This window comes from Lontra canadensis, unplaced genomic scaffold (genome assembly GCF_010015895.1).
Source record: "Lontra canadensis isolate GAN:19392208 unplaced genomic scaffold, GSC_riverotter_1.0 scaffold70, whole genome shotgun sequence".
Classification (NCBI taxonomy): Eukaryota; Metazoa; Chordata; class Mammalia; order Carnivora; family Mustelidae; genus Lontra; species Lontra canadensis.
Window position 1 is genome coordinate 5144539 of NW_022631064.1, and position 23866 is coordinate 5168404.

Consider the following 23866-nt stretch of genomic DNA (forward strand, 5'->3'; position numbering starts at 1 on the left):
AGCGCCTCTAAGAAACATGGATTTTAACATCAAGGCCCCATGGGTGGCGGTGATGGATACACTGGGGGTAGAGGTGGGGTCAAGATTGTAAGGGGGCAGAAATGCAATTGTAAAATTGGAGCTCTTCCTCAATTGCAATGTTTTACATTGTATTGAGAGTTGCTGTTCTTTTTTCTTTTCTTTTCTTTTCTTTTTTTTTTTTTTCCTAGAAATGGACTTCTTAGGTTGGATTCTGGTTTGGTAAAATTGAACCAATCTGGACTATGACCCTGTTTCCTTAAACCCTATGTATTATGAAGTCTGGTTGAAAACCACGTTCTTAATGCCTCGGTAAACATAATGCTAGTCACAGAGGCCCCCCCCAGTTTTTCTGATGTGTTTTCCAAATGGGGCTATGACAATCAAATCTGGGATTTGAAGGCATATTTTATATTGTGGGGACTTGCAATTAAACATCTGGGAGATAGCCAAGACTCCTCCCTCTTCCTCATGCCTCCAAATCCAGTTTAATGCTCCTGTTTCTTTGACCTTGTGAAGATTTAGCGGGGTCATCTCTTCCTCTTCCCTCTTGCGTGTTCTAGTGGGGTGTTCATCAGCTCTTCTCTACACGGCGCAGCAACCTAGTGACCCTCTGGCTCTAATTTCTCTTAACCTCCTGCTCATTGCCCGTTGTGCCGCTGAGTGCCTTCTCAGAGATGAGACTGTCACCATGTCATTGCTGTGCTATAGCATTGAGTTGCTCTCAGGGACTATGGCAGTGGTTCCATATCAGAATATCAGCAAGGAGGCGGGGGGAGCCTTTTTCAAACTAAACTGATGTCTTCGCCCATACTCCCTCCTCCCCTCTTACCCATGTCCTCAGATGCTACTGACAGGTGTGTTGCGTACCTGAGTGGCATGGGTAGCGGTAGCTTTCTTCCTTCGTTCTGTCTCTGTAGAAGCTTCTGTGGCAGCGCTGACTTCTGTAAGCCCAGGTGGCCAAGCACGCCATGATCGTTAATGTTTCCTTGCCTTTCCTGCTGCTTGAGTTTTCCCTGGCTCCCTAGGTCCGCATCTGCTTTGCCTTCCTTAATCTGGCCATTTCCTAGTTATTTTCTGTGCCTTAAGCCTCAATGCTTCCAGGAAGCTTCTATGGACCTCTCCATGCCACCTCCGCCCCTGCTCTGCACTCTCCTGACATCCTGTGCATATCTCCATCTGTGTGCATGATTCCAGCCCTTAGCACCTTGTACTGCTTTTGTCTGATGTTTCATTCAGATGCCTGGTATAAAATAGGCATTCAGTAAATATTCGGTGAATCATGAAATGAAATATTATTATTTGAGGCAGATTTTAATGTGACTTAGGAAGTTCTTTCCTGGCCTATCTTGGAACTTGTGTAATCATAAGATTCCTTAAAATAAGAAGATAAACATTTAAGTTGCATAGTGAATTTTGCATTTATTGATTCTTAGAATAATTTAAATGTTAAAGATTTAATAATTAATGAAAATTGTAAGCTAAAGCAAATTTTCCTCTTCTTTAGAAGGATGCCACAGGAAATAAATACCAGAGTTTCTCTCCATTATCAATAGACTAGAAAAATACTCTCCTCAGAAGTGTGAAATATGGGGCTGTCTCCATTAGCACTGTTAGATTAACTTCTTTTAAGCAGGTTTTGATATAATTTATTAAACAATTCTCTTGGAATCCTAGAATGCTGACCCTGAAAATGATATTCATTTAGGCCCTCTGCCTCCACTTTATGGTTGATGACCATAGGCAAAGAAAAGTGAAATGACTTTTTTTTCTCCAAAACAAAACTGTGTATTGGTGACAATCAGTTTAGGATCCAGATCAATAATTTTTGTTCTAGAAATGTTATGTAAGTGACATTTACGGTGTTAAATAGACTGAATGCTAAAGTACTGTGCAAAAGAAGAACCATCAGCCCATGTCCTGAAGTGTGATGGACTGGAAAGTTTGTCCTTAGAGAATATCCTTAAATCACCCATTTTGGATTCTGTTGAACCCAGAAGAAAATTCTGCATTAGATGATGTTTATCACAGTAGATTTGGACTAACATATTTGGCCACTAAGTGGTAAGGATTACTTCCTTAATTACTTGCTTGAAGTAATGCTTAAAATGTGTTCTTTTTATTGCCATCTAAGTTGGAAGGAAAATTGCAAAAGAACATTGCAAATGTAAAGCAAGAAGAATGTTTTAATTTAAAAATTATGTCCTCAAAAGATAGTGTTTTGTTCTAATCACACAAATATATAACGGTAATGTGTAAGAATCTTTTGCTAAATGATCTGATTATTTAACTCAATTGTTTTCAGGATGAAAATATGATCAACTTCATCAAAGGTGGACTCAAAATTAGGACAAGCTACCAAATATACAAGTAAGTTAAATATTAAGATGTCTTTTCTTAAAGTTTTTTTTCTTAACTTATTTATTTGACACAGAGAGAGATATCACAAGTAGGCAGAGAGACAGACGGAGAGAGAGGGGGAAGCAGGCTCCCCACTGAGCAGAGAGCCCGAGGCGGGCTCAGTCCTGGGACCCTGATATCATGACCCAAGCCTAACAGAAGATTAACCCACTGAGTGACCCAGGTGCCCCTAAGATGTCATTTTTAAATGATTCTTGTATTCTGTCAAATTTGTACTTCAGAATTCTCATAACATATGACTAGGCTTTATTTGGTGTTGGTAAAAATGCATGATTTTTTGGCTTACTGTGTATGTATTCAGTGCTATAGGACAACGGAATTTAAGTTTAAATGCAAACTGGAGAAAAATAGCTGGTAAAAAGGTACTGACAGAATTTCTAATTATATAATCTTCTTTTTTCTCTTCTAAAATCAATTTGTATATTTAAAGTTACAGGTATGTCTTTGGTCCAGACTCTGGAGTAGCACTGCTTGATAGAATTTTCTGTAGTGATTTAAGTGCTCAGTTAGGATGGACCATACTGTTGTCCATATCTTCTATATCCTCACTGATTTTTATCTAGCTGCTCTATCATTTGCTCACAGAGTGAAAAACCTCCAGCTTTGATTCGGGATCGCCCATTTCTTTCTTTAGTTCTGTCAGTTTTTGCTCGTATATTTAGAGCCTCTCTTATTAGGTTTATATATATTTTATTTTATCTTCCCAATGACTTAACCTTTTTTTTTTTTTCAAAGATTTTATTTATTTATTTGACAGAGAGAGTGAGATCACAAGCACGTGGGTGGGGGGGAGGGTGGTGGGGAAGCAGGCTCCCTGCTCAGCAAGGAGCCCGTTGCAGGTCTCGATCCCAGGACCCTGGGATCATGACCTTAGCTGAAGGCAGAGGCTTTAACCCACTGAGTCACCCAGGCACCCCATGACTTAACCTTTTTATCATTATGAAATGTCTCTACTGAACTCCTTATAATAAATATTTGTCTAGAAGTCTGTTTTGTCTGACATTAATATAGCTACTCATGCTTTTTTATAACTAGTGTTAAGTGTAGCATGACATGTTCTTTAAACCTATCTTTGTTTTCATATGTAAATTGCAGTTCTTAAAATGCTTATAGTTGGGTCTTGCTTTTTTATTCAGTATGACAAATGGTATGTTTGTACTTGTGGCTACCATTTTTCTTGTGCTCTTGCCTCGTTTGGTTTTCTCACTTCTTTTTTTGCCTTTCTTGCATTACTAAAATTTTAAATATATATATATATATATATATATATATATTCATATATATATATATATTCCAGTGTAATCACTCTATTGTTTTCTTAGCTGTAGCCCTCTTTAATTTTTTTAAAGATCATTCTAGTGATTATAATATCCTTCTTAACTTATCACAGTCAACTTAGAGTTAATATACTCCTGCCCATAAGTTCTTATAAAATATAAGAACTTTGTGAAAATATAGTTTCACTGACCATTTGTCTTTTATACTATTCTTTGATACCACACTTAAATATATTAGAAGCCCCACAATGCTGTGTCAAATTATTTTTTCATAAAGATGTATTTATTAATTTATTTGAGAGAGCGAGAGCGTGTGAGGTGTGCCCAAGCATAGGGGGAGGGGCAGAGGGAGAGAATCTTCAAGCAGACTCCCGCACTGAGCACCTAGTCTGACCTGGGGCTCAGTCTTATGACCCATGAGATCACGACCAGAGCCGAAACCAAGAGTCGGACATTTGACCAGCTGAGCCACCCAGATGGCCCAACAATAGGACTGTGGCTTTCTGTATCAGTTCTAGGCACCCCACGTTGAGTGGATTCAAGAGTACCTTCAGCTGACTAGCTATGGAAATATAAAGTTGGTGTGAGAGATGTTCCCACCTTTCAAAGTTCAGCTCTTCTCCAGTTTTTTACTACTTTTTGTTTTTACTTTCCAGTGCCTGAAAATGCATTTTAAATGTATATTTAAATTCCAAAGTTTATAGTTGTTATCTGGGGGGGAGTTAATCTAATATAAGCTAGTATGTGTATCATTATTAGCAGATCCCCAGGGGTGCCTGGGTGGCTCAGTGGGTTAAGCCTCCACCTTTGGCTCAGGTCACGATCTCAGGGTCCTGAGATTTGTCTGTCAAATAAATAAATAAAACCTTAAAAAAAAAAGGCCAGGGGGGTTCCTGGGTGGCTCATTGGGTTCAGCCTCTGCCTTTGGCTCAGGGTTCTGGGATCGAGCCCCACATGGGGCTCTCTGCTCAGCAGGGAGCACTCTCTGCTCAGCGGGGAGCCTGCTTCCCCCCTCTCTCTCTGCTTGCTGCCCTGCCTACTTGTGATCTCTCTCTCTATATCAAATAAATAAATAAAATCTTAAAAAAAAAGCAGATCCCCATTAGTGAGAGCAGAACCAAGATTTAGTATCTTAAGAGATAATTTTACCCTAAGTGATTTCATAAAATTATATTTCATTCAAAATCGTGGAGGTAGGGGAGAGTTTTGGGAAATTGACTATTGTTTTTAGTTTTCTTCTTGAAATCATTTTTCTTAAAATTTTTTTTTTCTTTTGTTTGACAGAGAGCACATGCACAAGCGGAGGGTAAAGGCAGGTTCTCTGCTGAGCAAGGAGCCTGTTGCAGGACTTGATCCCAGGATCCTGGGTTCATGACCTGAGCTGAAGGCAGACATTTAACTGACTGAGCCACCCAAGCACCCCTCTTGAAATACTTTTTAGATGCTATGGACTCCTGGGTAGCTTAGTCAGTTAAGCATCTGCCTTCAGCTCTGGTGGTGATCCCAGGGTCCTGGAATCGAGTCCCGCATTGGGCTCCCTGCTCTGTGGCAAGCCTGCTTCTCCTTCTGCCTCTGTTTCCCTCTCTCTTTCTCTCTCTCTGTCTCTCATGAGTAAATAAAATCTTTGAGAAAACAAAGAAATACTTTTTAGATGATAATAAAAGGATGTTAAAGAGCTAATTGCTTTTCTAGTCATCAGAACTTAAAAACCAGGATGAATTCAAGTAGTCTTAAAATGGCACAAACGTATCAGTGTGTGCACTCAGGTACTTTTGTACATACACACAGACATCTACTTGGGAATTAAAAATAGTGAAATTCCTATGTATGCATAGGTCTCTTTCAGAATAGTGGGAAAAATAGATACTTTTTGGGAAAATTGGTTCTTCATTCTGGAAAAAGAGCATAAAAATAAATTACATGTAGATTTAATATTAAAAATTTTAAAAAGGTTTTATTTATTTATTTGAGAGAAAAAGAGAGAGCGTGCATGTTCAGGAGGAGTTGGGTGGGGGGGAAGAATCTCTAGGAGACTGTGCTGAGCAGAGCCCAACGCAAGGGTCAGTCTCACAATGCTGAGATCGCGACCTGAGCTGAAACCAACAGTCAGATGCTTAACTGAGCCACCCAGCTCCTCTAATATTAAAATATTTTAAAAATGGTACTATTGAAAACATAAGGAAAATATTTTTATAGTCCTAAAACACAAAAGCCTTTATACTTTTATTTAAAATTTTTCACTTTGAAATAACTTCAGAATTTTTACAAAGAATTTTTATGTATTCTTCATTCAGAGTCACAAATGTTAACATCTTATAGAACAATAGTAATAATTATTTTTTCACAGTGATAATTATTAATACCAAGAAACTAACATTGACACAGAAGTATCAATTACTCCACCGATTTTACTCTGATTTCTCTAATTGTACCACTAATATCCTTTTTCTGGTCCAGGATTGAATCCAGGATTGGGGATGTTGCATTTAGTTGTTACGTTTCTTCAGTCTGTCTTTTTTAATCTGGAAGAGTCCCTCAGTCCTTCTTTATTTTTATGACCTTGACATTCTTGAAGTATACTGGGCAGTTATTTTGTAGAATATCTCTCAATGGGAACTAATCTAATGTTTCTTCATGATTCCATCCAGATTTTGCATCTATGGCAAGAATACCATTCAAGTGATATTGTGTTTTTAGTAGTGTATCGTATCAGTAGATACATGATGTCAATTTCAGAAGCCTTTTTGAGTGTGACATAAAATCAGGAACCAAAAAGACTGACTTGGCCAAATAAACATTTCAGTTTTCATCGGGCAAAATACACCATAATAAAAAATACAAATGGAAATGTGATAAATGATTCAGGGCAAATGCCAGTGTGAGGAGCTCATAAGTTGGTGGGAATCTAAACTGATAGAGTTTTCTGAAGGATGTTTTAATAATATGTATCAAAATTAAGAAAGTATATCACCTTTGATCTCAGAAGTCCCTTTTCTAAGAATTTATCCTAAGGATAGTTGTGATAGATTAACTATAGTTACAGTACTTGATGTAGGAAAAGTACTTGATGAATGTACAAGCATACTTTTAGCAACATTGTTTATAATATGGAAAATTTGGAAACAATGTAAATATTTCATAATGGAATTTGGTTAAAGAAATTATTCCATAAAATAGAAAAATATGCACTTGTTAAAAAATAAGGTAGCTCTCATGCATTTTCATAGAAAATCATCAATACAACCCATAGGATAGTATATACTATATGGTCCTATTTGTGGTTTTTAAAGTTTGCATTCTTACTAAAGCATAAAACCCCCTAGAAGATTATGTACCAGGCTGTTAGCAGTGACCATCTCTCTGTGGGATAGTCATGCAGGGCACTTACACTTTCTCCATGTTATTTGAAAATCTTACAACAATCATCTATGACCAGAACATAGAACATTTATATTTTGATTAAAAATGAAAAGAATTCTGAAAATCATTTCTACCTCCTGCCATCTTATTGATATATTTCATGTTCACATTCTTAATGCATGCATATGAGCATATATAATTATCTCTTTATGTAATGAAATCATATTCTTCATGTCATTTTGAAATTTCCTTTCTCACTTCATGTCACAAATTTAGTTTAAATATTCTTAAATATTTTTAGTTCATGGATTTTAATGGCTATGTAGCATTCCGTTATGTGGGTATACCACCCATGTGTATGTATAAATATATGCAATCCTGTGACTCTCTTCTTAATTAATTTCCTGTTATTGCCAGTTTAGCTTGTTTATACATTTTCATTATAAATAGTAATACAGTATCTCTCCTTATAAGTAAGTTTTGTGTTTATCCGTGATAGTTCCTTAGAATAAAATTAGATTTATTGGGTTAAAGGTACACCTGTGTTTAAGACTTGATATATATTGCAAAATCATTCTCAAAAATAATTGGCTTGGCAAACTTTTTCTTAAAGGGCTAGATAGTAAATATGTTTGGCTTAGTGGGTCATAAGATCTCTGTTGTAGCTACTCAACTCTATGTGTGGTATAAGCATAGACAATAATAGAAAGAATGAACATGCTTATGTTCCCATAGTTTGCCAATTTCCATACCATAACCACCTCTTACCAAAGTAGATGAATATGTCTATTTGTTCTTTCCTTTGCCAGCACTGAGTTTCCATTAAAAAAATTAAAATAATACTTATTATTGTGAAAATGGCACATATATTTAGGAAAATAAGAGAAGGTAGATGAGCAGCTATTAACATACAGAATCCATATTCTTTTCACACAGTGATGATGTCTGCGAAACTGAGTATATATTATTTCAGAATATTTTCTATCCAAATCTAAAGATAGGTGTACTTTTTAATGTGCATACTCTTTTGTAACCTGCTTTTTTCAGTTAGTGATCTTTGCTTTTCCATGTGAATAAATCTTCATTTCATGTAATACTCGAGTCTATCTTCACGTTTTCCTGGTTTCTTTTACTGCTGGTATGTCTGTACCAGGACATAGCACAGGACTGTCTCCTGCATCCTATGTTTATGTCCATTTAGTATCTTTTTTTTTTTTTTTAAGATTTTATTTATTTGACAGAGACCACAGTAGGCAGAGAGAGAGAGGGAGAAGCAGGCTCCCCGCTGAGCAGACAGCCCGATGCGGGGCTCAATCCCAGGACCCTGGGATCATGACAGCCGAAGGCAGAGGCCTTAACCCACTGAGCCACCCAGGCACCCCCATTTAGTATCTTTTATTCTAGAACCATCTGTCTATTCATGATTGTTGTTGAAAAGCCCAAGCCAGTTGTCCTGCAGAATATCCCATGGATTTGCTTGATGGCTTTCTGGAGTTTCTGCTAAAGAACAGAATTTTATTTTCTCCGAGTTCTGGAGGTTGCAAGTCCAAGATTAGGGTGCCAGCGTGGTCAGCTTCTGGAGAGAGCTCAGGCTTATAGACAGAGAGCTAGCTGCCTTCTCACTCAGCCCTAAAAGTGCCAAGAGAGAGATAATCTCTCTTTCTCTTCTTCTGAGGTCACCAGTCTTATCAGAGTAGGACCCCACCTTTAATTACCTCCTAAAAATCCCTACCTTCATATATCCTCACAATGGGGCTTAGAGCTTCAACATATGAGCTTGGAGGGGGGTGTAATTACTTTTATTCCATAGCGTTCTTCTAGAGCCTTATATTCCCTGTAACTGGAAATTAGATCTGTAGGCTTTCTGGATTCAGGTTAAATAAATTTGGCTAGAATACATCATAAATGAAGTTGTATGCTTTATAATTATATTACACAAGGTGATACCTAATATCTGGTTATTTCTTATTACCTTTAAATATATATTTGTCAATTTGGTAAGCAATTCCTGTTCATTACCAAGTTTTATATCTTTGTCATTGTTTCAATTTGCATTTCTCTGAATAAGTATTTGCCTTTTGAAGACATGAAGGGAAGGGGGGAAAGGCACAGAAAAGAAATTAAAATGAGAAAAAGAAAAGAATTGCTTGGATGGAATAGGAAAAAGAAAGACAAATTGTGCAGTGATAGAATTTTCTGTCCTTTTTCAGTCTTTCCTACTTGCAAGCTCTAATTTATCAGGTCTATTTGAGATCACGGTGATCACACTGAAATTCACATCTTTTTGGCAGTAGCTTCTCGGATACTCGGTAGAAAGTAGGGTTGCTTAAGCGTGCACAGGAACCGAGGAATGGAGCACCCCTGGGAAGTCTTCTATGAGACATTGCTGGAAAGTTGTGAGGTCACAGCCCTGTGGTCCTGGGGCTCTGGAGTCCTGCGTGCTGATGTTTGAACCCTGGAAGATTGCTCCTGATAAACAGGGCAGAAATGGGTGTGTTAGTTTTTCCTTCATGACTATTTACCCAAGTAGCCTTTAAGGTTAAACTCAGCACAGTTGCCTCTGTTGAAAAATCACCTAGCATTTTGGCTAATGACATTTATCTTATAGCATGTCCGTGTGAATTTTGACTTCACGTTAATTTTCAGAGTCATAATAAAACTTATGCGATAACTTTTTTCTTCAATCCAGAGAATGTCTTTCTATCCTGCATGTAATTCAGAAGAATAAAGATGAACAACAGTTCTTCTATGAATTTGAAGGGGGTGTCAAGCTTGGAATAGGTGCCTTTAATTTGGTAAGTAAATAATTATAAAATAGGCGCCAGAAGCTTTTTTAACAGAACCTAAGTTTTCCAGAGCCTTCTCTACGGTGTGTGAACATCTGCCTGGGTTTGGTTGACAAATGGCTAGAGTGGGATTGAATTTTTTTGTGTTGTGACCCAGTGGTAACTTTGGCCAGTATGTGTTGTAAATTTCTGCACATGCTTAGAGTTGGTTTGGATTGTACAGGAGGGGAAGCAGGCAGCACGCTAAATGGACTGGCAACATTTTTGGTAACAAGGAGCCAGGAATCTGGTTCCATTTCCACATCAGAAATATTGTGGCTTTAGCAATGGTAGCTCTGGAATTGAAAATCGGTGAGCAGTAATCATGTATCTTGAGGCATGATTTTGATGCTGTGGGAGAGGTGGAAGTTTGAATAGATATTGGTCAAATTATAATATGTTATTTAGAGATTTTGAAATTTATTAAGGTTTGACTGTAATTAATGAGAAAATGCATTGGAAAAGGGAACAATACACATAAATGTGTACATCACCGTGGCCACTTTGTTCATGAGCCCAGTTAGCGGTAGGGGTGTCTGGGGAAAGAGGCTGGCTGGCTGTCACCACGGGTCATCCTATTCCCTTGATTATTCAGATCCTCCTCTGCTGAGGTCGGGCTTTGGTGAACATTCACTTGCAACACAAATATCTTCATGTTTTTTTCCCATCTGGAGAGGTTTATACTCTTCCTTAGACTTCCTTGTCATTAATATTCTAATGATATTCCTTTCAAATCCCTGACCATCCAGCCAAACAGCCAAACCATTGGCTCCAGCCAATGAACCATATAGAATCACACACATGGCCATTTCTCCTTCTGGGCAAAGTGAACAAGCAGGTGACCTGCTTTTGCCCTGCCTGGATTTCCCCTCCCCACTGTTCCCCAGGGATGTTCTAGAAAGCAACTGGAGGGCTGTGCTGTTCACTTTTAGGTGGTGCCTACATATTATGCAGAATTCAACAGCCTCGCTTTCTGGAAAAGGATGTTAAAAAGGGGTCTTGTTTGCAAGTGGGCACTGAGAGATTCTTAGCACTTCATCACTGCACGTAAGAGGAGCAAGTATTCTCTCTCCAGCGTCCTGAAAAGGGCAGGGATTTTGCTGTCCTTGTTGTTGTTTGTTTGTTTGTTTGGTTGGTTTTTTAATTTTTTAGGTTCGTTGTCTTAGGTAAGTGAAATTAATTCACAAGTGATGATTAACCATATGTGCAATATGTGATGATTGAGATATGTATGTATAGTGGTTCAGACTTGGTTCTAATACTTCATATTATCGAATCATGAAACCTTTAAGTTGTTTGGAGGTTAATATTTATCTGTAGATAGATACACTAACAAATAGACTTTTTTTTTTTTCTTCTTGCAGATGCTCTCCCTTTTACCAGCCCGGATTATCAGACTGCTAGAATTTATAGGATTTTCGGGAAACAGGGTACACATTTAATTTTATCTTAATTTTGAAGGGAAAGATAAAACATTATTTACTGAATATGAGGACAGTGCAGCACATCTTCATAATTAGCATGACAGTTATTGACAATTTGTTTGCAGGACAGTAAAAAGTCATGGGGGTCTTGATCATGCTTTCCAGGAGATGCGATGGTTTTTCTATTGAAAGCTAATTTTTTTTTTTTTTTAATCTTTGTTACCTAAGTTCTGGGATTAAAAATTATGTTTTACTAACATGGCTACTTGCTGGACTTTGGTCCTCTTGTGTGTTTAAAATATGCTTCCTTAACCTTTTAGCAACCACAGAGTGTTCTGTAAAACCAGGAAATTAGGCTAGTTTTCCATGTCTCCCATTTTATGATTCACCTGGGTCAAAAATAGTCATGGTGTTTTGGGTTTCCTTGCACTTTTTTAAGTTTCATGATAAAACTAAGCAAGGAAATTTTGTTTTCCCTGTTTCATTCATTATATTTCTGTGTGGCTGTTTTTGTAGTGTATAACATTTATTAAACCTAACACTCAATATGCTATTACCAGGATTGCCTTATTGAAATAGCCGTCCCTAATAGTGAAGAGGGCAGGTTTGGAGAACTGTATGAGAACAAGTATTTGAAGCTGTTGCTCCCCACCCCACCCCCACCCGCCCCACGGGTCCTGTGCTTCTCTGTTTTCTGTGCTTCTCCTGCCCTCTTATCTTGGATATCCTCCCTAGCCGGCAGCCTCCCAAATAATGTTCTTGTGAGAGCCTCTCCGTACATTAGGTTTGAGATAAATGTCAGCTATTCCTCCATCTGTCCCTTATTCTCTCCCAGTGAGGCTTATGTACTCCTAACTCAGAACCATACATCTTTCTTACGACGTTCACCATATTCTAGTACAACCGTGTGCTCATGTAGTGTCTTCCCTATTTGATAGAAAGATCTTTGAAGACAAACCTGTATTTGCTCATGACATTAAGGAGGGCATGTGATGTAATGAGCACTGGGTGTTATATAAGACCGATGAACCACTGACCTCTATCTCTGAAACCAGTAACACATTATATGTTAATTAATTGAATTTAAATTTAAAAAGTTTTTTTAAAAAACCCTCTATTTTTTCATACCCACCATAATGCATTGCACTTAGATCCTCAACATGTTTTAATAAATTAATATTTTTATAAGAGAAATTCAACATTTCTATGGAATGAGCAGTGCCTTTATCCTTTCCCTAGAATCACATAATAAGAAAGAATTTGTGAAATTTATCTTATGCCAGTTTAAAATGTAAAGTTTGTTTCTGGTCAGGCATTGTCCCTGTTCTAAGCTCTTGAAAAGTGAACTCCACCTTCTTGGTGGGTGGAGATACAAGAACTTGGCCTCTGTAGTGTCTGAATGTGACTTTTGAGTCAATCATGTTTTCTCCTTCTAAAAGGCATTTGTTTCCCACAGGAGTTGGGCCTCCTGCAGTTACAGGAAGGTGCATCAGGAAGAAGCATGAGATCTCCATTATGCTGCCTAACTATACTAGCTTTTCATACTTACATCTCCCTCATACTTGGTAAGGACTGGATTATGTTTTATGTCATAGAAAGTTGACTACCTTTCATCTGAGTAAGTAAAGAATTTAGATTGTAACCTCAAAACCAATAGAACATTGTATGTTAATTATTTTTCCACTAAAACAATTAGGAAGAAAATCACCAAGAGCCAGTAGTCTGTATCTGTTTACTTTTTTCTCTTTTTTTTTTTTGAGTCAAGCTGAAAAATAGTGACATTTGTCATAGTAACATTTGGCAGAGGGTGTGGAGGGTTGCTTTCCCTGACTACTTTGTATCTGTTCTCCACTAAAAACATTCTGTAAAATTTAAGGTGACCTGTTTTAGCATATTCATATCAGATATCTTTTTGAGTAGAAAATTAAATTTTTTGGCTAAGTTAATATTGCTGTTAAAACCGGAAAACCCAGTTAGGACTCAACAATAACTCCCTCCATTTTTTTTTTTTTAAAGATTTTTTATTTATTTATTTGACAGAGATCACAAGTAGGCAGAGAGGCAGGCAGAGAGAGAGGAGGAAGCAGGCTCCCCTCTGAGCAGAGAGCCCGATGCGGGGCTCGATCCCAGGACCTGAGATCATGACCTGAGCCGGAGGCAGAGGCTTTAACCCACTGAGCCACCCAGGTGCCCCCTTCCATTTTTTTTTTTTTTTAAGATTTTATTTATTTATTTGACACAGAGAGAGACAGCAAGAGAGGGAACACAAGCAGGGGGAGTGGGATAGGGAGAAGCAGGCTTCCTGCCAAGCGGGGAGCCCGATGCAGGGCTTGATCCCAGGACCCCCGGGATCATGACCCAAGCCGAAGGTAGACCCTAACGACTGGGCCCCCCAGGGGCCCCAGCTCCCTCCATTTTTAAGAATTAGTTGGTCCTAAAGCTTTTCTTAAACTAAAGTTATGGGAGGGCCCTATCTTGCCAAATTAACAGTTCTTATCTTTTCCACGAATAGGAGTTTGCTATAATTTACTAGTATGTAAAGAATTGCTTTTATGTGTCTCCCCTATTTCGTGAAGACTGAGGCTTTTCCTATTGAATTTCTAGGTACAGGAGAAGTGAATGTTGTGGAAGCAGAGAATCTCCTCGCGCCCTTCCTCCAGCAGTTTCCAAATGTATGCTTAGAATTTCAAGTGCTTGTTTCAGCCATAAGCAGTCAGGCAGGGCCGACCACTGATCAGTCTGTCTGCTTCCTTTCTCCCCAGGGCTCCCTCATGTTGTTTTATCACGCCCGGATAGAGCTGCTGAAAGGGAATGTGGAGGAGGTAATTTATCGTGGGGGGAGTAACTTGGGGAGCTGTCTGTCAGGTGGAGTTGTGTCCTACTCATTCAATATAAGTAAATTCAGCTATATGCACTAGACAGAAACGTAGACAAAATATGTTGTCAAAATGCCCCAATTTAATTTTATGTGTGTATCCTACTCTACGTAGATTACTGAATAGAGTCTATTACTTACACATTAAGTATGTGAGGCAGCTCGGAGTAGAATATACAGAATACAAGTGGGCACCTTTAAAGGAATTTCAGAAAGTTTATCCGTTTCTGTATTGCATATTGACTTTGAAATCTCTCCCCTGCGTAAGATACAGCTTCACTGTACTGCACATACTCCTCATCAGAGGAAATTATTCACTAATTCTCTTGAAGAAGACAACTGTGGGGCTTTTCATATAAGTATACTCACAAATAATTTTCTTCTACACAAATGAAATCAAACATATATATTTTTCTTTGATTTTCCCCCCCTCCTACTTACATCTTGGATTTCTTTCCAGGTCAGTATATCTAAATCTCCCTCATTCATTTTGATGGCTGGATTTCATTCCATGAGGAGGATATGTGGTACTTAGTGAAGCAGTCCACTATTGATAGACATTTTTCTACTATAACTGTGCTGTTGTAAACATCCTTATGTGTATGTTTCCATGCGCAGATTCTGATAATCAGGATTTGTAGGTCAAAGATGTTTGCATCTTGATAAATCTAGCCAAGCTGACCTTCTAACTAAGGTTAATAACTAAATTTATTCCATCTAAATGCCTATAAAGATGTGAGAATACTTGTTTCCAATGCACTTTGCCAACTCTGCACATTATCTGTTGTATTTTTGCCCGTGTTATAACCAAAACATAATCTAAGTTTTAAAAAGATTTTATTTATTTATTTCAGGGAGAGGGAGAGAGAGCACGTACATACTTGTGCAAGAGCAGGATGGAGGAGGGGCAGAGTGGGAGGGAGAGGGTCAAGCAGACTCTGTGCTGAGCTTGGAGCCCGACGTGGGGCTTGATCTCAGGATCCTGAGATCATGATCTGAGCCAAAACCAAAAGTCAGATGCTCAACTGACTGAGCCAGGTGCCCCAAGAATCCAATTTTTAAATTTATGTTTTTCATTTTACAAATTTCTTCATGTGTATGTTTATCACGTGTTTATCTTTTTCTCTGATTACCTGTTCATATCTTTGACAATTTTCCCATTGAGTTGTTTGTCCTTTTTATATGGATTTTATTAAGTAGTTGTTGATAAGGATTAATTTTAGAGAGTTGTGGATGTAGTAATATCTTCTCCCAGTCTGCCTTTAACTTTGTTTAAGGTATATTTTAAGTTCTGGGAGTTCTGGCTTTATGTTCAGCTCTTTGGTAAAGGAATTCTGCATTTTATATCTTCCTTGGGAAGGAACTTCACTGTTCCCACATGATTAAGTGCCACAGCCCCCTCACAAAGCTAAGTCAAGAGGCAGAACTTAATTGTATCATTTCATGCAGGTAAAGGAACATATCTCATCACATTGAGTGGTTTAATGAGAGATGCTTTTGTTCTTTTTGTACAAAGTGATTTATGTATTTTTCCATTAGGTTATTATCTCCTTGTCTAATATCTGGATGATCAGCTTTATGCAATTGACTTATAGGCACAAGAGATATTTCGAAAATGCATTTCAGTTCAAGAAGAATGGAAACAATTTCACCATCTCTGTTACTGGGAGCTGATGTGGATATATGTATTTCAACAAAACTGGATGGAGGCATATTATTATTCTGATCTGCTTTGCAAAGAAAGTAAATGGTCCAAGGTAAAATGCTGTGCTTTTGTTGCTGTTATCTGTTTGCTAGTAAGTGTCCAGGATGCTTTTTCTTTGGGACTGTTCAGAAGTATGACTTCAACCTACTTTCTCAATTTAGGGATTTGTCAATAGGCATTAGGTACCTATTTCTTATAAGCACGGTCCTTAGCACAACATGCTCTAACAGCCCTCCAAACAGTCCTCGTCAACAAAGAGGTTTTATCTCTGAGGATGAAATGCATTTACATTTAAAAAGTTATCAAGCAGTCTTGATAATTTTTTTGTAGATTTTTATGATGCCCTGGTGAGGAGGCTTTTCACAAGAATTAAAATTAATTCTGAACTGTTTGTGAGAAGTTGGGAGAAATGAGATGATTTCTTGTTCATTCTATGTACTTTCTTGCTCCTAAATGCTACCATTGTATAATAGGAAAATGGCCAAAATTAACTGAAAAGGGTTATTCTCAATAGGAACCAGCAATGTCAGACTTCATTTCCTTTTATTTCTTTGGTGCCTTTTAAGTGTTAAATCTAGACGGTTTGTAGGTCATTCCCGACTTGCAAGAGAGAAATGTCATGTACCTAGAAATGCCCTATAACTAGTTGCTTCTTTTCTTTTCCTCCAGGCAACGTATGTGTTCTTGAAAGCTGCAATTTTGAGTATGCTTCCAGAGGAGGCTGTCATAGCAACGAAAGAGGATGTAGTGACTTTATTCAGGTGAGCCAGGAACTCTTGCTAGAACGAAGATCCTGAATATATCTTTCTTTTCCCCTGAGTGTTCTCCCATACTTGACCTTCATATCTTCTTTAATGTCTACTCATTCGATGCAGGAACCCTTCAAAACCACACTCAGAGAAGGTCTGCTGTGAACTGCTCTTTTTAACTGTGTTTAGATCAGTATCCTCTGGAACCTTGTTTTTGAGCACCTGCTGTGTTGAATAAGTAGGCAGGGCTCCTGTCCTTGTGGCAGGTATAACCTTGTCGTGGAATCAGGCGTCAGTGAAATTATCACACAAATAATGGCAAAATTGTAGTACATGACTAATTTTTTTCCTTACTGCCTTTGTTGCCATTCCTTCTCAGTATTTTTGTAGGCTCATCCTGTTTTATCCAGCTATTGAAGGTTGATATCTTAGAGCCACAACCTTAGGAAATCTTAGCGAGGCCAAGTTTAAATCCTAGTTCAGACTTCCTGACTGAGCTCCTGACCCATACAGCCAGCTCCCATTTGTCACCTTTCCTTGGATATGTGAGAGCATTTTAAAAATTTATTTATTTACTTAATTTTTAAATATTTTATTGATTTATTTTAGAGAGGGGTGGGGAGGAGTAGAGGGAGAAGAAGAGAGAGTCCCAAGCCAATGTGGGGCTCGATCCTAGGACTGCGAGATTATGACATGAGCCAAAACCAAGAGTGTGATGCTCTACCAACTGTGCTACCCAGGCACCCTGAAAGCATTTTAAACTTACCGTGTTCAGTCTTCCTGGACAAACTTAGTATTCTTTCCTCTTTTGGTGACTGGGACTACAGTTCTCAAGCCAGAAGCTGATAATACTTGCATCACCAATGCTACCCACAGTGCCCCCAATTCCCCACTGGGAAGAGAAATATGCATATGCACGTGGAGGCAGTAATGGTTGAGATGGTGTATAAAGGTGGACTAGGAGCTGCTGAGGCAGCAGGGAGCTGTGGTGGTGCAGTTTCAGACCAAGAGAATAGCACAAGAGAGGACCCTATTGCAGGAAGGAGCACTGCGCATTAAAGAACCAGAAGGTGGTAATTTGGTAAGACATCATGCTACATTTGAGGTACAGTTGACCCTTGAACAACATGAGTTTGAACTATGTGGATCCACTTACATGTGGACTTTTTTTGGGTTTTTTTTTTTTTTTTTTGGACCAGTACAGTACTGAAAATGTATTATCTCATCCTTATGATTTTCTTAATAGCATTTTCTTTTCTTTAGCTACTTTATTGTATAAAAGTATGGTATTTAACACATACAACACACAATATATGTGTTCATCAGCAGTTTATGTTATCTGTAAGGCTTCTGGACAGCAGTAGGGAGTTAGCAGTTAATTTGGGGAGTCAAAAACTATATGTGGATTTTTTTTTTTTTTTTAGATTTTATTTATTTACTTGACAGAGACATAGCAAGAGAGGGAACACAAGAAGGGAGAAGCAGGCTCCTCCCTGAGCAGGGAGCCCAATGTGGGGCTTGATCCCAGGACCCCAGGATGATGACTTGAGCTGAAGGCAGCTGCTTAAGTCTGAACCACCCAGGCACCCCATATGTGGATTTCTGACTATGTGGGGGGGAGGTGTTGGTGCCTTTAATATCCATGTTGTTCAAGGGTCAGCTGTTTATAGGTCAAAAGAAAAGGAAGGCTAAGGGTGACTCAAAACATGTCTCACAGAACGCAGTCTTCATTTAAAAATAAGCCAGAGCGGCAGGGATCATTGGTAACCTGAACAGGGGCTGATAAGGTCCTCAAGTAGATGAGGGAGTCAGACTGAGGTAGCTGAGGAAGAGAAATGCAGAGTTGAGCATCAGTGCGTCCCTGGATAATCCTGACTATGAGCGGGGGGTAGGGGGGGAGGTGAGAGAATGGTGGTTGGAGGGAGATGGCATGTCAGCACCTGTTTTAACGGGAGAGTTGTGAGCATTGTCAAGAACCACTGGAAAGGATCCAGATGAAAAGTTACACACAGAAGTGAGAAATGGGATAACTGATTTGTAAGTGTCCTGAAAGGGCAGGAGGAGTTAGAATCCCAAAGCCCTGATGGCATGGATGGTTTTATGTAGGAGGAGGACCCGGTCTTCTGTTGTATCTGAAGGGAAGAAGTCTAGAATATAGGTGCAGAGGCAGGCAGGCTTCTGTGCTGGAGTATGAGAAGGAGGGCACTCCATCTCCTAGCTTGTGTTTTTCTTTACAAAACTGGAGGCAGAGGCATCTGCCTCTGGCTGGTAGTGCGAGGGCCCGTTTGTGGTGGGTGCTGATGAATTTACAGGGATAGCAGTCTGCTCGCAGTGCAGGTGCAGGGGAGATGGTCACTGAACCTCATCCAGGGTTGGGTTTTTGCCAGACCAGTGTGGTGACCAGGCAGTGGACGAGGGAGTTTAGGACTGAAGCCAGTGCGTGCCACGGTAAAGGACAGGCCATCGAAGCAGGAGTATGGAGGGACAGGGAGAGAGAGGAAGACTGTGCATAGGGAGAAGGTTGAAGGGCAAGTAGACTGACACAATCTTACTAGAACAGCCGCATTAGAACGAAGAGAATGGTATTCAGAGTGCTGTGCTTGAATTTGTGCTTCAAGGTAGAAGAGATACAGGTACCAAAGTGTGGTCTGAGAGGACTGCAGGGGCCGGAGGTGGTGGTAGAGGGGACCTGACCACTGGAGATGAGGAAGTTCAGGAACAGAAAAACTCTGCTACATTCTTCAAACATAACTAATGACAAAATCTTTCACATGGAATCCTGCATTCTGTGCCCATGTTATGAGAGATAATATCTTAGCTGAGCCCTCAAGACTCGTCAGGGCAAATCTGAAGATATGACCAAGACCACTTTTCATCTTCTTTTCTAAAATCTCTTTTTGATAAAAATACCATGTGTACTAACTATAGATAGAATCAACATCAGCGGAAGCCATAGTAGGATTCATGTCACCTCTTACTGTCCTCGCTTCACACAAACAACAGGTGGAATGGAATGGAATAAAATTGTTAAGATATGTTGAAATCTTTTAAATCTTCCTCTGTTTCTTCCACATTAGAGTAAGTTTTCTCCATATCAGAACAATTTCTGGGGCGCCTAAGTGGCTCAGTCGGTTAAGTGTCTGCCTTCAGCTCAGGTCATGATCCCAAGGGTCCTACATTGGCCCCCTGCTCAGCAGGAGGACTGCTTCTCCCTCTCTTTCTGTCCCTCGCCCCACTCGTTCTCTTTCTCTCAAGTAAATAAATAAAATCTTTAAAAAAAAAAAAAACCCAAAACACAATTTTGGTGAAACACGTCACCAGTCCTATTTTCAGGAGAAAGCTTGAGGTCTGCTATGTGATAGCATGAATTTGTTGGGATAATGAGAAAGAGTTGCCAGTGAATGTTTCTTCATACAGACTCTGCAGTCTTTTAACCACACGATTTCCTGTAAAATAAATCCTGTAATAAAGCCTGCTTCTGTCCCACATCCTCAACCCCCACTTCACAGGTCCACTGCTTCTTCCACTGGTATTACTGATCATCAAATCATGGGCGTTCTGCTTTAAAATTCATACCCCCAGATTGTGCCCAGAAAGAACTGAACACAATTTTGTCCTCTTACTGGAATATTTTTTCTGTTGTTTTGTCTTACTTTTTCTTTCAGTGATGTAATTGGCTATTTATTTTCCTGAATATTGTCTCAGCAACTGGTTTGGTGCAGTTACAAATTTGTGTGTAAGAAAGTGCTATGGGAACATAGTCTCTTTGTCCTACTCTCATTTTTGTGTGATTGTGGATTTCATAATTGGGATTTCTTAGCTTTTAAGAAGGAGTTTGTAAATATGGTGCATGTCTTTAGCTGATTATTTTCAAAATAACCTATGTTTGGGACACCTTTTCTCTAAGTATACATTAATTGACAGATATGTTTTGAAACACATAATCTTATAGATCTGTGTCCTAGGAAATAGACAGGAATAAGTAGGAATAGATAAGAATATGAAATGTATCATATACCCCTTCTCTCTGAGTACCCAAAGTCTAAGTAAATATTTTGGATTCTTTTCCTGCTTTCTTATGGAAATTGCCAATTTTTATCTTTATTTATTTAAAATTTTTAAATTTAAATTCAATTTAATTAACATTTATTATTAGTTTCGGAGGTAGCACCCAGTCTCATTACTTCAAGTGCCCTCCTTAATGCCCATCACCCAATTATCATATCCCCCACCACTTCTCCAGTGACCCTGTTTGTTTCCTATAGATCAGAGTCTCTTATGGTTTACCTCCCTGTTTCCATATTATTTTACTTTTCCTTCCCTTCCCCTGTGTTCATGTTTTGTTTCTTATATTCCACATATGAGTGAAATCATGTCGTATTTGTCTTCCTTTGACTTACTTTGCTTAGCATAATACCCTCTAGTTCCATCACATTGTTGCAAATGGCAAGATTTTCATTCTTTTTGTTGGCTGACTAATATTCCATCACACACACACACACACACACACACACACACACCATCTTCTTTTTCCATTCATCTGTCAATGGACATCTGGGCTCTTTCCATATTTTGGCTATTGTGGACATTGCTGCTGTAAACATTGGGGTTCATTGTCAATTTTCTATTTAGATTTCCTTCATCATATTTGATAAAGTCAGAGGTTAGCCAAGTTAACTAGAGAGAAGTATGTGTCAGTCAGTGGTTCTCACATTTGAGCACACATCTAAATCACCTAGAGGACTCACTAGACTCCAGATTGCTGGACCCAGCTCTAGAGTCACTAATATTAGGTCACTCCACCACTGGGGTGGAGTCTGAAAATTTGTGGATTGTTTTTTACATTTTAAAAATATTTTATTTATTTATTTGAGAGAGCGAGAAAGAGAGAATGCACGAGCACATAAGCCAGGGAAGAGGCAGAGGGAGAGGCAGAAACAGACTCTCCACTGAGCAGGGACCCCAACATGGGGCTTGATCTTGGGATCCTTGGATCATGACTTGAGCCAAAGTCAGACGCCTAACTTACTAAGCCACCCAGGCGTCCTGAAAATTTGCTTTTAGAACACACCTCCAGATGACACTGATGCTGCTGGTGTGGGAAGCGCCCCATGAAATCTGCTGGTATCAATAACGTATGTGTTCTAATGACCTTTTGTTGGGATTGGGTTCTTCGCAGACAGGTGGATAGCTTGAAGCAGAGAATTGCAGGGAAATCTATCCCTACTGAGAAGTTTGCTGTCAGAAAGTCTCGTCGTTACTCTGCCTCGTTGCCTGCACCTGTGAAGCTCATCGTGCCTGCCCTGGTATTTGTCTTTATTTTATTTACTGTTTGTATTTTTTTTTAAAGATTTTATTTATTTATTTGACAGAGAGAGAGATCACAAGTAGGCAGAGAGGCAGGCAGAGAGAGAGAGGGAAGCAGTCTCCCTGCTGAGCAGAGAGCCCAACGCGGGGCTAGATCCCAGGACCCTGAGATCATGACCTGAGCTGAAGGCAGGGGCTTAACCCACTGAGTCACCCAGGTGCCCCTACTATTTGTATTTTAGAAAGAAACATCTAGTCACAGTAGTGGGAAGCACACCTGTGAAGTTCAGCTCAATTTAACGCCATTGCAAGGGTGTTTGTAAGGTGAACATGTATGAATTATTAATAATCAAATAATCATAAAAATTATAGCTAATTTTTTTGACTAGTTGGTATGTTCTAGGCATTATGGTATTTAAGAATATATCATTTGATATTTTTTGAAAAACTATTTAAAAATGTGTATCATTTCATTCTTACAGTTACTCTCTGTGAGTACTTTCTCTCTGTTAACCCCATTTTACAGATAAGGAAATTTAGGGAGAGAGGTGAGTTGGCTTAATTAGAGTTGACTTGAATTCTCACGCAAGCCACTTACATGATTTTACCTTTTCTAGTAGCCACATTAAAAATTAAAAGGTCACAAAATGTAAGAAATCAAAGGAAACATGAAAATAATTTTAGGAATATATTTTGTTTAACCAGATATATGTGAAATGTTTGTTTGAACATGTAACCAGTAAGAACTTAGTGAGATATCTCACATTCCTTTCTATTGTACTGATTATTTGAAGTCCAGTGTGTATTTTACGCTTAGAGCACATCTCCATTTGGAGTAGCCACATTTCCAGTGCTCATGTGCCCTCAGTGCCTGGTGGTTGCTGCATGGGACACAGTGGTGCTGGAGCTCACACCTTCTTTTTTTAAAGATTTATTTATTTATTAGAGCATATGAGAAGGGGGCAGAGGGAGAGGGAGAGAGAATCTCAAGCAGATTCCACGCTCAGCATAGAGCCCAAGGTAGGATTCCATCTCATGACCCTGAGCTCTCACCTGAGCCAAAACCCAGAGTGGGTGCTCACCCGACTGCGCCACCCAGGTGCCCCTGGAGCTCACATTCTTGATCATTATGCTGGTAAGACTAGACATCATGAAAAGCATAATTTCCACGGGAATTTTTTTTCATGAATATTTCCTTCAAAGTACTGAATAGGGGTGCCTGGGTGGCTCAGTTGGTTAAGCTACTGCCTTTGTCTCAGATCATGATCCCAGGATCCTGGGATCAAGTCCTGAATCGGGCTCCTTGCTCAGCGGGGAGCCTGCTTCTCCTTCTGCCTGTTCTGCCTGCTCTGCCTACTCCCCCTGCTTGGGCTCTCTCTCTTTCTCTGACAAATAAATGAAATCTTTTTAAAAATATTTAAAATTACTGAGTGTATTATATTATTCTGGTTCTTTGGGGCTTACATTTTGTAGGTAGCACAGGAAAACCATTAAATGCAAACTGAATGTCTGCTGTCTTCCTTTGGGGTTTCTTGATTATTTATTTATTTATTATTATTTTTTGTGTTTCAGAGTTATTCAGTGATTCCCCTTTGACAGTTTAGTTTCCAGTTTTTACAGTTACAAATATGTTGCAATGAATGTTCTTCTTTTTTTTTTTTTTAAGATTTTATTTATTTATTTGACAGTGAGAGAGAGAGAGCACAAGTAAGGGAAGTAGGCAGAGGGAGAAACAGGCTCCGCACCGAGCAGGGAGCCCAGTGTGGGGCTTGATCCCAAGACCCTGGGGTTGTGACCTGAGCTGAAGGCAGCCGCTTAATGACTGAGCCACCAGGCACCCTGAATATTCTTTTATATTGCTTTTTTTGGGTACATAGTCATATAATTCTCTGAAAAGATTTCTAG

The 23866-nt window shown here is 39.1% G+C and overlaps 1 protein-coding gene across 3 annotated transcripts in view; it reads left to right on the plus strand.

The window, feature by feature from the left end:
* Positions 1 to 23866, plus strand: part of TTC39B (tetratricopeptide repeat domain 39B) — a 124013-nt gene that overhangs the window by 83388 nt on the left and 16759 nt on the right. For all 3 annotated transcript variants that reach the window (XM_032880565.1, XM_032880567.1, XM_032880566.1), the window contains 9 exons: positions 2324 to 2388; positions 9766 to 9871; positions 11266 to 11331; positions 12782 to 12890; positions 13930 to 13997; positions 14088 to 14147; positions 15796 to 15957; positions 16575 to 16666; positions 21834 to 21960. In XM_032880565.1, coding sequence (XP_032736456.1) covers positions 2324 to 2388; positions 9766 to 9871; positions 11266 to 11331; positions 12782 to 12890; positions 13930 to 13997; positions 14088 to 14147; positions 15796 to 15957; positions 16575 to 16666; positions 21834 to 21960 — 855 coding nt within the window. The remainder of the gene's footprint in view (positions 1 to 2323; positions 2389 to 9765; positions 9872 to 11265; positions 11332 to 12781; positions 12891 to 13929; positions 13998 to 14087; positions 14148 to 15795; positions 15958 to 16574; positions 16667 to 21833; positions 21961 to 23866) is intronic.